This window comes from Eriocheir sinensis, chromosome 4, assembly GCF_024679095.1.
Source record: "Eriocheir sinensis breed Jianghai 21 chromosome 4, ASM2467909v1, whole genome shotgun sequence".
Lineage (NCBI taxonomy): Eukaryota > Metazoa > Arthropoda > Malacostraca > Decapoda > Varunidae > Eriocheir > Eriocheir sinensis.
This window is the reverse complement of record NC_066512.1, coordinates 26,842,336-26,857,476: the sequence shown is the minus strand read 5'-3', so window position 1 is coordinate 26,857,476 and position 15,141 is coordinate 26,842,336. Positions and strand designations below refer to the sequence as shown.

Sequence of the window (15,141 nt, the reverse complement as noted above, 5' to 3'; positions counted from 1 at the left end):
TTCTAGGGAAAAATGAACCAATTTGATGGAAGGAAAATGGGAAGAAATTTCAAAATTGGCCCAAATCTAGAGAAAAAAATGATAGAACTGGAAAATTGGAGAGAAAATGCCACACAGTCGTTCTGGCAGTGATACGGCAAGAGTCTGTTCTACTCCATAAAAGAAAAAATACACGAAAGGTACCCAGAGAAATGGGAAATGGTATTTTATGGTGAAAAGGGAAATTTTGAGGGCTCGCCTAGGGAAATATGGTTATGGGAAGCTGGCAACACTGAGCATCAGTCATCGCCGCCGCCTTATCAGCCGCCCGCCGCCGCCGCCGCCTCCTGCACCTGCCTCCCCGAACACTCCTTTGGGCCTCCAGGAGCACACAGGTGGGCAGCAGGTGCACTGGTCGCCTACTAACCCGCTGCTGCTGGCTTATTGTGGTTTATTTAGGCCGAGGTGGCAGTTTCCGGGCCTGGGACAAGAAGGGGGAGGAACAGCACTGGTATCTGATGGTCCCCGCCCTTCACCTCCACCTCCATCATCACCATCTCCATCACCGCACTTCACCGTCATCTCTGACACCGCCCTCCGTCACCACCTCCACCAGCGCCCCCACCATCCTTTACTATCACATCTCTGCCTCTACTAGATAACGTGCTAACCAGCAGGAAGTGTCACTCTGCTGGCGTGCCAGTCACGTAGTTTACGTCCTAGAGTCAAGGCTGTGTTAGGACCATATTATCTGGTATCTTTTGGGGTAAAGCCTGCCCATCTCACTGCAAAGGACACCTACGTGCTATATGAAGTCCTCTGTGCACATACTGTAAGATGGGGCTAGGATAATATTCACGGAAGCGTAGCCTACTCTGGCGGCGGTCCAGGTGGTGTTGCGAGAAATACCTCCTCGCAGAAATAAGTTGCAAGTACATGGGGGGGGTCCAGGAGGGCGCAAACCCCCCTGGTTAGGAGGTTATGTAAAGTTAGGTTGGAGTAGTTTGAATACGCTCCCCCACCTAAAACCCTCGATTTCCCACGGGTGTCCAAGATGAACTTCTCTGCGAGCTATTTTGCGGCTGCGGTGGCGGGTATACAAAAGGCATTGAAAAGTCAATCATTTAGTGATTTCCAGAGGAAAATACTATCCATGATAAACAGCATCATATTTTGTCCGGAAAGAAGCAGTCAACATCTCAAAATTAGTATGCTACACTTTCGTGAATATTCCCCTGGGCATATTATAAACATGCGGGGCTATTTGGAACAATTACATTCTTTTTGTATTTTCTGCAAACCATTTTTGGTAAATGTTTAGAAGTTCAAAACTTAAATCTGAATACATGTGTGGATTTGGGAGGGAATGATCGTAATGGACTGTATTGGCTATCCAGGCAGCACCACGTGTGGCCACTCAACTCCAAGCTGAATTTTTCATAGAGTTCAAGTTATAGATTAAAGAGCATCGGAGGCTGTCTCAGGGATACACGGCCATGATGCCGCCGTCGCCCCAAGCCGTTGAGTGCATACACTTCACTTCTACCCGATTTCAGTTTTTCTCTATGTCAAATAGTAGAGTCAGGAAATCGGGTAGGATGAAATAGGGTAGGTGGTGGCTGAGTGGTTAGCGTGCTGGGCTTACATTCACGGCGCCATGGACAACGTCGGTTTGAATCCCCACACTACCACCTGGGATTTTTCAGTCACCGCCGAGTTGCCTAAGACTACCCACATGCTGTCCAGAAAACCACCCATCAACTCGTACTCTAGAAGAAACCGTCCAGTGAATCAAGAATGAGTTCCGGGGGGCAACATGAGCCAAGCATAACTGGTGCCACTGAATAAAAATTGCCTGCGCCACGACGGGCTTGGGCCTACCAGCGCTATAGTCAGGGATGTAAAAAATTGCTCAGACCCACCAAAAATGTAAATGTATAAGAGCACAGAGCATAGTCAATAACTTTTTTTACCTTGAGCTGTTTCTATTACTGAAAAAAAAGATTGAGATGTGAAAGACCCCAAGATACTTATTGTTTCTGGGATTTCCAAACTCAATTCCTTCTGCATCTTTGGTAGACACTTATTGCTTCTCCTTGACAATGTCCAATTACTGATGGATCCATACACTCCCTTCTGCTTATTGCAAAAACCATGTCAAGATTCAGCTCCAGAAATCATTATCTGGAAGTCATTGTCCATTTGCTGTTGTGAAGTGGTGACATGCCTGTTCAGGTTCAGCCCCTGGGACACACCAGTAGTCTAGGTGCTTTTAGTGGCAAAGAAAGATGACAGAAATGCCCCCAAAATATGCTCCTTCGGCATTGTCATAAGATATGCAGTAAAGTCAAAAATTTGAACTAGATATGGTTTATTTTGAAATTCTTACATTTTGAGAGTGGGACATTCAGACAGTACATCTTTTTCAAGAAAGTATATCTGAACTTCATGTGGTAGACTGTTTGGTAATTATTTGCAAAAATGTGCTAATGTAATATTTTCTCTTAAACATTTGTTTTATCATTATTTTGAATTTCTTGCACTTAAAAAATTTAATGATTTTTTTTTTATTATAATTCCCTGCCTTGAAAAAAATGGACTATTGGGATTTTGGGACCAATGGAATTCAGATTTACTGACTTTAACTGTAATTGCATTGGCAGAATTCATCTATATTATCTTATAAGTAAGCTTTCTTCTGTAATTGTTTTCATTATTTTTCTATGAGTGGTTCTAAGCTCTAGTGATTTTTTCCAGGTTATCAAACAAGAATGTCGATAAACACTTCAAGTTCTGAGTTTCGTAACATTGATGTGGACCAGTACAATGAAGATAACTACAAAGAAGATGATGGGGAGCCTCAGAGCCCACCTATTGGAGTAGAAGAAGCCACCATTGTGTCCAGCATCAATTCAGGTTCAGTAGATTTGTTGATTGATATGAATTATGATATAAAGTACATGTATGTAAATGATTGATTGATATAAATTACGGTATGTAAAAAGTTTGTGCAAAGATTGTCATGAAGTTCTACTTATCCTTACCATTGTTGCAGGTAACCATGCTGATGCCCTGAAGCTGTTACTTACCAATGCCCCGGTGGCCTCCAAAGGGAAGAATGAGCAGGCTAAGGACATGGCTTTGAACTTGGTTTTGAAGGTATGAGACAGATTTTGGTTAAGATTCGTTTTAGTACCGTGCCAGTATCTCATTACCTACCTTATGAAACATCAGTAGCTCTTCATATATCTTTTCTACAAACCTTCAACAGTCATGGAAACACTTTGAAAATCCAATTCAAGGACTTTTTTTTTACTCTTGTAAATAGGGGATAATGTTTGCGAAAGCGCGTCGCCTCCTCTGGCGACGGGCGCGGCGATGCTGCAGCTGGTGTTGCGAGAAATACCTCCTCGCTGAAATGAGTCACATATACATGTGGGGGGGGGCCAGGGGGGGCTACGCCCCGCCTGGTTAGAAGGGGGGGTCAAGGGGGGCCGACCCTAAACCCTCTGTGAGCTAATTTACGGCTGCGGAGGCTGCAGCATCGCTGCGGCCGCCGCCAGAGGAGGCGACGCGCTTTTGTAAACATTATCCCCTATTTACAAGAGTAAAAAAAGAAAAAGTCCTTGAATTGGATTTTCAAAGCATTTACATGACTGTTGAAGGTTTGTAGAAAAGATATATGAAGAGATAGTGATGTTTCATTAAGTAGATAATGAGATACTGGCACGGTACTAAAACGAATCTTTACCCAGATTTTTTGATGAGGTGGAAAACAGGTTACTGCAAGGAAGAGACGCTGCTGGGTCAATAAATAAATATCCAGGACATGGAGATTAAGGTTGTTTTTTTCTGTTTTGGAAAGCTCTATACACACATGCATCAGCCCTGGTCACCCAGTGGCTGCTGTCCATGCTGCTTGATTTTCGGCAGCCTCTCTACCCAGACCCAGGTCCTCTAGGTCAGTGGTTCCCAACCTTTTTTCTTTTGTTTCCCCCTTCAACCAGTTCAACCATCCAGATTTTCCCCTTTCATGTGGACAAGGAAAAAAGTAGCCAAAACATGAAATTTACTTTCTTAATAAGTAGATTACTGGGTTGCTCAGTGTGAAACTTGTCAAACCCCACTGTAACAACACTTTTTTTTGAGTGTGTGTACATATTTTTATTACATTATAAAATGTTCCATCATCACAAAGTGTCTGGGAGCATCAGTAAGTTTATCTGAGCAGTGCAATAAGTTCGTTCACATTTACATGTGGCAATGTTTACACGCTCAGCTGATGAGGGAGGACTGGAGTTGAGAGGGAAGGAGGGTTGGAATACTTATATCCCCTGATGTGTTAGATGTGTCGAGATGATGAAAGGAGGCCTTACGAGTACACAGATACGCAATACCTGAGGACAATGACCTGCCAGGTGTGGGATGTGCATGCACGGTGCAGTGTGGGTCTAGTGAGTTGCCGCTTGGGATATCGTTCCCACAAACCGCCTAAATGTCCACTCCAAAAATTAGTCTCCTAAGCCGCTCCGTTAGGGTGCCACAACACTCGGTAGTAGGTTATGCATCACATACATTGCTGGTGCCACGATTAGTTTTTTATCAAAGCAACACGTGCGTCGCTGGGCTCCAGTGGGTTAATATTTGTTTTCTCATTTTCAGGTGCTCCTCTCAGTCAGCAAATCACAGATGGATCAGATAATTGCATCCCTTGACAAGACTCAGCTGGACGTCCTCATGAAGTACATCTACCGAGGGTTTGAAAGGCCATCGGAAGGGTCGTCAGCGATTTTGCTTGTTTGGCATGAAAAGGTATACAATGTTGGTGGCGTTGGGTGCATTGTCAGGGTGCTCACTGACCGGAAAAGAGTTTGAGGATAAGTTGAACCATAACATAGTATATTTACAGACACACGCACACTTACACACACACACAGGTATAATCCTGAATTATTTAAGAACACATTTCACTGCCTATATCTGATAATAATATTTAATTTGTTGATTTCATTCCTTATCTTTGGATTTTTAGGTAGTCAGAATCTGCTATGTTGATTTCTTTTTGTATATCTACAGCTTAGTAACGTATAGCCATATGGAGAACTTTACCATTACTCTAATTACTTGCTAAAAGAATTCAATTTGATGATGCAGTCGTTTGGTGTTGCATTCTGCTCAGCATTTTTTTTAGGCACTTTCCTCATAATAATACTTTTTCATACATGTTCATCACATTCCTTAAGTATAGCATAGAACATGTTGGTTAATGGTGTTCAAAGATGCTAACACTGCATTCAAGCTGTAACATTCTTAGTTTAGTATTTTGTATAAATATTACTTATTTCTCATTGCTTCACAAAAAAGATTAATTTGAAGGATTAAATCTTACTCTTTTGATTTCATATCAATTCTGAATGATCTGACCAGGCTAAAAAGAGAAGATATCTTATTGTCAAGTTTTAATATACATACAGTACACTTTCTAAATCAGGATGTCTAATACAACAAGATTGTGGTCTTTGCATTTATAAAATATAAATTTTCTATTTTGTACATTACACATGTACACTCAAATAATCAACCGCTTTGATGCATTAAATTTATTGAGTAAAAAATAACAGCATTAGAAGCCCAGTTGATCTTCAAATGAAAGATCAAAAAATTACTGATGTATGTGTGGTCGTAAGCATATAATGTTTACAAGCATACAGTGTGTTCCCATGTATATACCAATGCCTTAAAGGTCTGGTACAGTAGAGAACAAAAAATATGGATCCCCTATATTGTACCACTTTGTGACTTGGTAGCACCTTCCCTTGTGGCAAGTCAGAGCCATGAAGAAAGGGTTGCAGGGCGATTTTCTGGGACGTTTTTTGGAAAAAAAAGTGCGTCTTATAAGCCATCAATTATGGTAATGACTTGGGGCAGGACATGACTATGTAGTCATTAGAATCTTAAAGTTTAGGGCACAAAATCCACTTGCAGACTGGATGTTTGGAATGGCATTGCACACATTATTTTGCTTTGTGCAATTGGGGATGAATCTGTGAGGAATGAACCCACAAATACGGGGGTATGTATACATTTATATAAAGCTCATGAGTTCATGGCCAGGTGCAACAAAATCAGCACTCCAGTCTTATGTGTGTCTGGCTCTGGCTAGAGCTAGACTCCAATTAATCATGACATGAAATTAAATATATACTCAAAGACCACAATCCTACTGACATTACTGGTTATGATTCACTCATTATCCCACAGCCATGGGGATTACAAATTAATGTGTGTTTTACTACTTGGTGTAAGAGATGACTCCTTGACTATCAGAGGCTGGGGTTGGGGAATGGACCCTTGTCATGTCTGTTGCTTAGAATGCTTGTCCCAATGGAGATAGCTATATTTTGACTCCCTGCCCTCCACCTCAGGGAACTTTCACTGTTAATGAAAGTAATGAGTCAATGTTATCTGAGGGTAAGGCAGCAAAGACCATGTAATGCTGAAACTGTAATGTGTTAAATTTGTGAAAAGTTGGGATGTTCAAGTATTTGACTCCAGCCCCCATATCCAAAGCCAAAGCCAAATGGGTGTGATGAAAACAATTATTACATTGTGAAGGCTTCCTGAATATACTTAGCTTAAGGATTTGAAGAGATGTGTCAAATTATCGAGTGAATGCTTCAGTATTCCAAAGATTGTTGCAAGACATATAGATATCTAGGTATTTGATACAGCTTGTAAGAAAGCAGTACTATATCTATTAAATAGATATCCTGCTGCCAGTATGTCAGTTTACATTAAAATCAACCTGAAATATCTTATTTATTACCTCCACTGAGATGTTCTGTTGGTTATCATCATGAAACTATGTACTTGCAGGTTATTTTAACAAATTATGCAAAATATTATAACACAAAACAAAGAACATTTCTCATCCTTTCTCCTGTTGCTTAATTCTTTTGTCAATTTCACTGATGGCAACACTGCCATTGAGAATTAAACTAAACATTGAAACTGCTATTTATATTGTTCATTAATTATATTAATTTCACTGATGGCAAAACTACTTTTATAAATAAACTAAACAATGAAACTATTTATATTGTTTGTTAATTCTATTGGTAATATCACTGATGGCTAAACTTACACTTAGAATCTAACTAAAGAATGAAACACCCGAGCCCTGGCAGGGAAAAAGAGAAGTTAGAAAAGATGCATTGTTAATGAAGAATCAGCATCAAGTGGACCCATTAGGAAGATCCAGACTCTGTCATTATGAGTAATCCAATTCCGTGTATGTGTTGGTACAAGTGACAGCTTGAGAATGATAAAAAAATATTTGAAAGTCTGAAGAGATGATGCTTCAGATATGTTCACAGATTTGACATTTAAATTTGCACTTTTATCAGGGAAAATATACTCTGTAAAGTGAGCTGCAGTATAGAAATTAGCCATATTGTGAAAATAGGGTATAAATCTTGGTGTGTCGTGCAGGTTGTTCAGTCATCTGTAATCTAGTTCCTATAGCTTTCATTGGGAAAATGAAGCTTCCACTGTACCAATACTTATCCACTTCCATCTTCTTCAGGAGCATCAGCAGTAGACTTTGCCTTGGGGTTATTTTTTACCAAGAGGTCACACAGTTGTTTATGCTTTGGCCAGTCTTCAACCTGACACTTTCTGTGGGCAAAGGAAAGCTATTGGAATATATATATATATATATATATATATATATATATATATATATATATATATATATATATATATATATATATATATATATATATATATATATATATATATATATATATATATATATATATATATATATATATATATATATGAAAAAAATAATGTGATTTGACAGTTTAAACACTAGGGGAGAAGACAGATCTTTGCTTTAATTTCTATCATAACACTTTACTTTAGAAAATATCTCAAATAATATTCTATACTAAAACTCAATTTATCATTGGATATTTTTCCAATAATATGAGTGCTGACTGGAAGACTGATGTAAACCACTGATAGGTTGTATACAAAGTACCTGCAGTACATGTTACATACCATGCATTCTACACTACCTATTGTTGCCTTATATAGAATGGTGCACACAGCTTGACAAACATAACTCAGACACGAGACTACAACTCACCTGCGGCAGTACCACTCGTTGTGGCATCGTGAACACCTCTGGCCCGCAGGACTGCCACAGGAGGCACATGAGGGAGTGTCCGGCAGCAGCTCCTCTAGTGCATCCAGGTCCCAGGCCGCTGCCATACTAGACGCCAGTGCTTGCAGGCAGGTAGGTGTTGGTGCAAGAAACCTGGGAGCCAATCTTTGTGACAGTTCTTTCCAGCGACCATCCCAGGCGCCTGCCACTCCATCACTCAACTATGTGAATAGAAAACAAAACTTCAGTTATCATGCAGCATCATTTCCAACACTAGACTGAATGAAACAAATAATACAATAGAAACAAAAGTAAACAAACCAATAAACTTACCACCAAATCAGGTATACAAAGTGTACATCAGTAGTTTATTGCCCATATAAAGAAGAGTCCCCATAAAAGAGTACCCATGTAAAGAGTAAGAGCAACAATACTTATAAATTGGAGGGTATGGAAAATTGCTGACCTGTGGGAGGGTAGTGATGAGGGGTGGTGGGTGTGGCTGCTGTGGCTGAGTCAGAGGGAGTGCGGCAAGCCATCGGGCAAGGTGCTCCAAGGAGGGGATCTGGGCCAAGGCTGCTTCGTTGAGACGGCCACTTAATTTTAAGAGCACATTTTTCCGTGCACTGTTGATTTCATACATGGTGATACAGTCGGCATCAAATAGCAATGTCTGAAGTGTGGCCCACATCTGACATTCTGTGCGTGACAGTGGTGGGTCTTTGGGAGTTCTGCGTTGCCACTCGCTGTCTTCAAACACGTACACGTCACCTGTCTGTTGTGTCTTCCAGGGCTGCATACATAACAGGGAGGCTAAGAGTTGTGGTATATCGTGTGTGCTCATCATTCGTGTTGTGGCACAGAGAGGGAGATGTTTTCTGCACCCGGCCAGCAGGTGAAGTACAGCCACTGCCTTCCCTCCCAGCACCAGTCCTGCCCTCCGCTCCTCCTGACTCACTTCGTGGTGTATGTTTTCTTTTCCATCTTCTCGTTCGTCACTTTTTTGATTCTCCTTACCTTCATCATCCTTTTGGGTACTAGTGCTGCTACTGTCTCCTTTCTCATCTGTTAAAAAAAAAAGATAATTCCATAACTGAATTTTTCTTTTTTCATTGGACTTTTGGCAAAATGAAGGAAGTAATTGGTATATATTCATAGTTTCAGTCATAGGAATTCCCTTTGAGAGGATGGTCATGGTAGAGATGTCTAGTTCATACCAAATATTCACTTCTCCCTCCCTCCTCTCATCTCTCTCATGTCTTCTTGCATCTTATTTGTGTTCTCATTACCATTCCCTACTCTCCTGTTCGACTCTCATCAGATCCTCACAAAATCACTACTATGCATTTTCATAGCATATCCAAACCGCCTTAAAGAATCTGGTTTCACCCATCCTACCCCTTTCATGTACCATACCTCTTGCTGTCAAACCCATACCACACTTCCTATATATACCTCATCACCATTCATACTATTTCATTTTGCTAACCCACATGATCCCCTCAAGTAACTCATTTCTTCCACACCTATCCATGCTTATTTCCACTCATTCATGTTGCAGGAGGTATAATTTTGTATCACTCACCGTCTTCCCTTGAATCAAAGACATAGAGATGGTTCTCCTGAGGGCTGTAGAAAGGCTGGTTGGGGTGGGCGTGGCCGTGGTTGACAAGGCGGATCAGCTGTCGCACGCTGTAGTCAATCACATCAAGGACGAGTCCCTCCAGCGCTGCAGCAGATTCCTCGTTAAACGCCAGGCTTTCCAAGAGGCCCAATGCAGCCACCTCTAAGTGCAACTGTGGAGGAAAGAGGAATTGACATTTCCTACCGTATAAGATGTAATTGCACTCCAAAGCTCGCCCTTATTGCGATAACGCCCAGCTATGCTTGAACAATAAACTATCAATCAGTCAATACACATCTCACAATGAAACACACAGCTACACATTCTAACATTCAACTAACAATGAAATACACAGCTATTCATTCTAACATTCAACTCACAATGAAACACGTACACAGCCACACATTCTATCATTCAACTCACAAAGAAATACACAGCTACACATGGTATCCTTCCACTCACCACCATAATGAAGGGGAGGGAAGAAGGGGGAGGAGATGTCTCTTGGCATTGACGCAGCAGAAGCGGCAGGACATGGAGCCTCCATGTCTCAGCCGTCAGCAGGTGCCACACGACCTCCAGCTCCTGAAGCAAAGGTCACTGAGATGAGTCTAAAAACGAGGCCGGGTGTCAAAAATAAAAGACTGTGAATTCAGAATATATTTAGTAGAGTACCAAGGTTAAACGATAGGCAATGCAAGATTATAGTGGCATTTAAAAAAGCCCCGCTGAATAAGAACCATGTTTTTTTTCAATACCGAGTCTTCTTTCCCCATAGCAAAAAAACAAAAAAGATGTATTGTGGTGGCAACAAAGCCTCGCTAAATAAGAACCATTTTTCATTACTCATTGTCTATCTTCTTTCCCATCGCCAAAAAATAAAAATAAATAAATGAATAAAAGCAAATCAAGACACCTCTCCTGAAATTGACCTCTTCTGACCTCATTCGTTTTTTACTTTATTTTCCTGAAGGAGTGACTAGCTGGCTTTTCTATGTTTTTTGTTCGTTTTTTTTCCCCCTTGAGCTACCTCCCTTGCAGGAAAAATAGCCCCTCCGAAATTGACCTCGATCTCCTCTGGCCTCTCGATTGTTCTTTTTTCTTTTGTCGGAGCAGTGTTTAGTGGGCTTTTATGTTGCTGCTTTTGTTTGTTGTCCTTGAGGTGCCTTCCTGTCAACAAAAAACAAAAAAACAAAAAACAAAAAAAAATCCTTACCTTGACTGATAGTTTATTGTTGCAAGTAAAACAAAAAAGGAGAAGGGAGGAGCATGCCATCCCAACCCCCAGGCAGTACAGTGTGTGATTATACAACTAAGGATACATGTGTAAGTAGCACCAGGAAACTAAAAAGATACAATATGGTACGGTTACCTTGTGCTGAAGAGTGAGTGTGTGCTGGACGTGCTCGTGGCCGCCCCTCCTCGCCTCCAACACCGCCTGCGTGCTCAGCTGAATCACACGGCCGCAGCAGCTCACCCACCTAAAGACCCATAGTAGCATTATGACAATACACTTATACTCAGGAACCACCTCCCCTCCGCTATCTTCCCTCTCTCCTTCCATCTCTGCCACCTCTCTCTTCCTCTCTCCTCCGTGCACCCTCTTTCTCATATCATATGCAACCCCTCTTCCTACTACGACACTATTTCAAGGTAACTTTTATATTGACTCCACTGCTGTAGCAACTCTCCCACCTAAAGCGCCATGGTAGTATATATGACCGACTTGCTGGACAGTCATTATATTCAGTTGCGGCAAATATTCGTTAAGAGGTCATTCAGTCATTGGCTCCACTAAAAGGTTTCATCGATCGCTTACGCCTACAGAACAATAAGGAAGGAACACGCACTACACATTATACTCTTATGCTTACTGGAGGGAACCTTATTAGGCTTCGGTAAAGATTCGTTTTAGGACCGTGCCAGTATCTCATTATCTACCTTATGAAACATCACTGTCTCTTCATATATCTTTTCTACAAACCTTCAACAGTCATGGAAACGCTTTGAAAATCCAATTCAGGGACTTTTTTCTTACTCTTGAAAATAGGGAATAATGTTTACGAAAGCGCGTCGCCTCAGGGCCATATAGTTAAACATTTGGGCGCCCAAGCTTATTTAATATTTGACAATGCTTTCGCAAAGTTTTGGGCATTTTCAGGGGTAGCTGTATGACCCTTCTGGTTATCTGACTCTTCTTCTGTGCCATAAACTTTAAAAAAACATTCATTAGAACCCGACTGATCTTTTTGGCCTTTGAAGTTTATGTGCAAGACGGAAGCGCCTAATACCGACCTCACTACTTCCCCTGTACCGCGAAGCTCCGAACACACAAACTCGCTTCGATCTCCTCTCTTCAAACTCTAATAAATGTACTATCTTAGCATTACACACACATCCTATGGAATCTGAATGTAAGATAAAGTAAATAAGTAAGAGAGAACGTCTACGGAAAGTGAGGGGGATATTTAGAACGAGTGAGGCAGTAAGACCATTAACTAATACGTGGTTCGGCCTCTCTCTCTCTCTCTCTCTCTCTCTCTCAGAAACAACCGAACAAGCGAAGGGTCGTTAAAAATCATTAGCGTATATAATTTCAGAAACCAATCATCGTATAGCTATTCAAAAGAAGTCACATACCCCAAGGCAATCCTTCCTGACCCTTTCAACGGTGACGATCATGGTTCAGGCGACGTCCTTAAGAATGTGTGAAAGGCTTCTTGAAAAACAGGGAACTTGAGGTGAGCGGGACTGGACGCGTGTACCTTCCACCGTGGCTTGAATCAGACTGGCGGACCAATGAACTCAGTCGGGTCAACGGTGCCAGATTATCGTACTCGGAGCATCATATTTACCGGTTTCTGTCCCATAACTATTGCCAAGAAACACCAGTAATTATAACCATTTTAACGATAACTCTGTATAAAACCAGTTGAAGGGGTGAAGGAGGCAATTTTGGGGTTGGAAATCAGAAATCATAAAAGGTGGAGAACGAGCATCTGGCAACGTTGGTTGGGTCCCTTGGTCCGGGTCGGGTCAGTCCAGCGGCGTTCGACTATCGGCTCAAAGGAATCTATTTTAATACTCTTGAAATCCTTGAGCGGCTCCCACCATGGATTCTATAGATAACATTCTAACTCCTCGGCTCCTTCTAAGAATATATTCCGGGCCTTGCAAACCTTTTCTCCCCGTCCCTCTCCCTCCTTCTTTCTCTAACATTTTCCGTCATGCAACTCCTCCAACTACTCCTCCCTCTCTCCCGTCATGCAACTCCTCCTCCTCCTCCTCCTCCTCCCTCTCTCCCGTCATGGAACCCCTCCTCCCCGTTCCTCCTCCTCCCTCTCTCACGCGTCATGCAACCCCTCCTCCCCGTCCCTTTCTCTCCTCCTCCTCCCTCGATCTCTCCCGTCATGCAACTCTCTCTCTCTCTCTCTCTCTCTCTCTCTCTCTCCTCCTCTTCTCTTCCTCCCGTACTTATACTTGACCCATCCCTTCCTCCTCATCCCTCCATCCTACGATTCTTCATCTGCATCTGATTATATATATGTTTCTCTCTGTCCTCATGTGCGCCTCCATCTCTCTATCTCTCTGTGTCACGGCCAAGGTGCAAAGGTCATCAGGTCCATATTTTTAAAACGTACCGGGCTCCCATTATGACTCCTCCAAGGTCACAGAGAAGATTAATTAACCGGGTTTTCATGGGTGATTTTCTCGGTCAAGATGCAGAAGCCGGGTAAAATTAACACTATACAGGATCCGTAAATAGTACATGAAAATCCCATCAGCTTGTACGAGAGGCTTTTCAAACAGGCGAACCGAGGTGCCGATACGGAATGGAGTGTAGCGCGGATATGTAAGGGGTGTTTCCATGGCAACGAGAGGACGCCCGGGCCATATTTTTAAACATTTCTGCGCCCAAGAACACGTAATTTACTAGTCTTTCGCGGGAATTTACGGCATTTCCACGGGTACTCTTATGACCCTGGTGGTAGTCTGAGCCTTCTTCTGTACCGTGAACCCAAAAGAACACTCATTCGAACTCGATTAACCTCCTTATTGGCCTTTGGAAATAATTAGTGTGAGTGGTGGGATCTTACCTGTTTGAGAGCATTTCCTCCAGGTTGACGCACTCCAGGCTGTCAATGGCGTGCTCGACCTCGAAGGGCTGGAGTATGTTTGTGCCGGTGGAGGCCATGGCGTGCGTTCAAGGGGGTTATGTGTATGTGACTTGAAGGTTGGAACCGTCTGAAGGGCAGTGTTCCGCAGCGGCGCGACGGGGACACTGCAGCTAACACACACACACACACATATACACACACACATACATACACACACACACACACCGAGCTCCTTGACCGTCGCAGCGTCCATGTAGAATGACAAACAAAAGAAAACAAGAGCAATGTGGCAATGTCTTTCTTTAAACCTCTTATCTAGTAACAAGAAACCAATCAGTGTTAGTAATTGTTCTGCGAGACATTCAGATTTGCAAATACCAATCAGTTCAGTTTAGATCAGAATTCCACTCATTTTGAAACACAGTGACCATGGCAGACACTAAACGTCGATATTTGACTTAAAGAAAACATGCAAATTAGCGTGTTCAACCCCCTGTACTAAGATATGGATAGGTAGATCCCCCTTTGGCACGTATACTACATCTTCCTACCCGTTCAGTAACATATCAACATGAATTAGTAGATCGTTAAGTACGCGCAGGTTTGATCCAGGCGGACTAGTCTCCTTAGCGTGACCAGTTGTTCGCACCTTGGTCCATATTAACCCATTGGATACGGATTTCCTACAAGAAGACATCACCAAGCTACAGGAGTGGAACAAAAAGTGGCTGCTCCAATTTAGTGAAGAAAAATGTGAGGTCATGCATCTTGACAGGCGAAATCCAGCATACCAATACCACATGGGAAACACTCCACTACCCACCACAGAGGCAGAGAAAGACCTGAGAGCATATGTTACTAGGCTACCAGTGAAGGCGAAATCAGTGTCAATCGCAGCGGACGGGTTAAACATGCCGAGCTCCCTTTATCTCTACTTCCCAATGCCATAGAGAAGAGTACCCGGGTTGTCATGGGTGATTTTCCCGTTCATGGTGCAGAGGCCGTGTAAAAATATATCACTAGGATCACCAAACAGTCCTTGAGAAACCCAGCAATTTCCGCGAGAGGCCTTTCAAACAGGCGAACTGATGCATTTAATGAGAATACGGGCTCATATCCAGAATGACACCCCGGCCCCTCCCCCTCCAAAAAAAAAAAGGCTCGTAAAAAAACATTGTTGCTAAACGTAATCAAAATCATTATCGGTTTTCAGAGCAATAAACAGAATGATGCGTGCGAAATGGCAATAA

The 15,141-nt window shown here is 42.2% G+C and overlaps 2 protein-coding genes across 4 annotated transcripts; one reads left to right on the top strand and one right to left on the bottom strand.

Annotated features, from left to right (window-relative positions):
• Nucleotides 1–214: 214 nt before the first annotated feature.
• Nucleotides 215–5,704, top strand: LOC126981332 (actin-related protein 2/3 complex subunit 5-C-like). Its single transcript, XM_050832338.1, has 4 exons — nucleotides 215–374; nucleotides 2,737–2,895; nucleotides 3,035–3,138; nucleotides 4,642–5,704. Exons 2-4 carry the CDS (start codon nucleotides 2,751–2,753, stop codon nucleotides 4,852–4,854), a joined length of 462 nt encoding a protein of 153 aa, XP_050688295.1. The 5' UTR covers nucleotides 215–374; nucleotides 2,737–2,750; the 3' UTR covers nucleotides 4,855–5,704.
• On the bottom strand, nucleotides 5,426–15,027 carry LOC126981317 (zinc finger MYND domain-containing protein 10-like). 3 transcript variants are annotated; one of them, XM_050832261.1, is made up of 8 exons: nucleotides 12,414–13,083; nucleotides 11,146–11,254; nucleotides 10,840–10,943; nucleotides 10,236–10,358; nucleotides 9,735–9,945; nucleotides 8,616–9,214; nucleotides 8,132–8,370; nucleotides 5,426–7,656 (listed from the first exon to the last, which is right to left on the bottom strand). In XM_050832261.1, the coding sequence occupies exons 1-8, from the start codon at nucleotides 12,453–12,455 to the stop codon at nucleotides 7,542–7,544; spliced, it is 1,542 nt and encodes a 513-aa protein (XP_050688218.1). In that variant the 5' UTR covers nucleotides 12,456–13,083; the 3' UTR covers nucleotides 5,426–7,541. The 3 variants fall into 3 exon arrangements, with proteins under 3 accessions (XP_050688218.1, XP_050688240.1, XP_050688229.1); XM_050832283.1 differs by lacking the exons at nucleotides 10,840–10,943; nucleotides 12,414–13,083 and adding an exon at nucleotides 13,871–15,027; XM_050832272.1 differs by lacking the exons at nucleotides 10,840–10,943; nucleotides 12,414–13,083 and having other exon boundaries at nucleotides 11,146–12,311.
• Nucleotides 15,028–15,141: the final 114 nt, after the last annotated feature.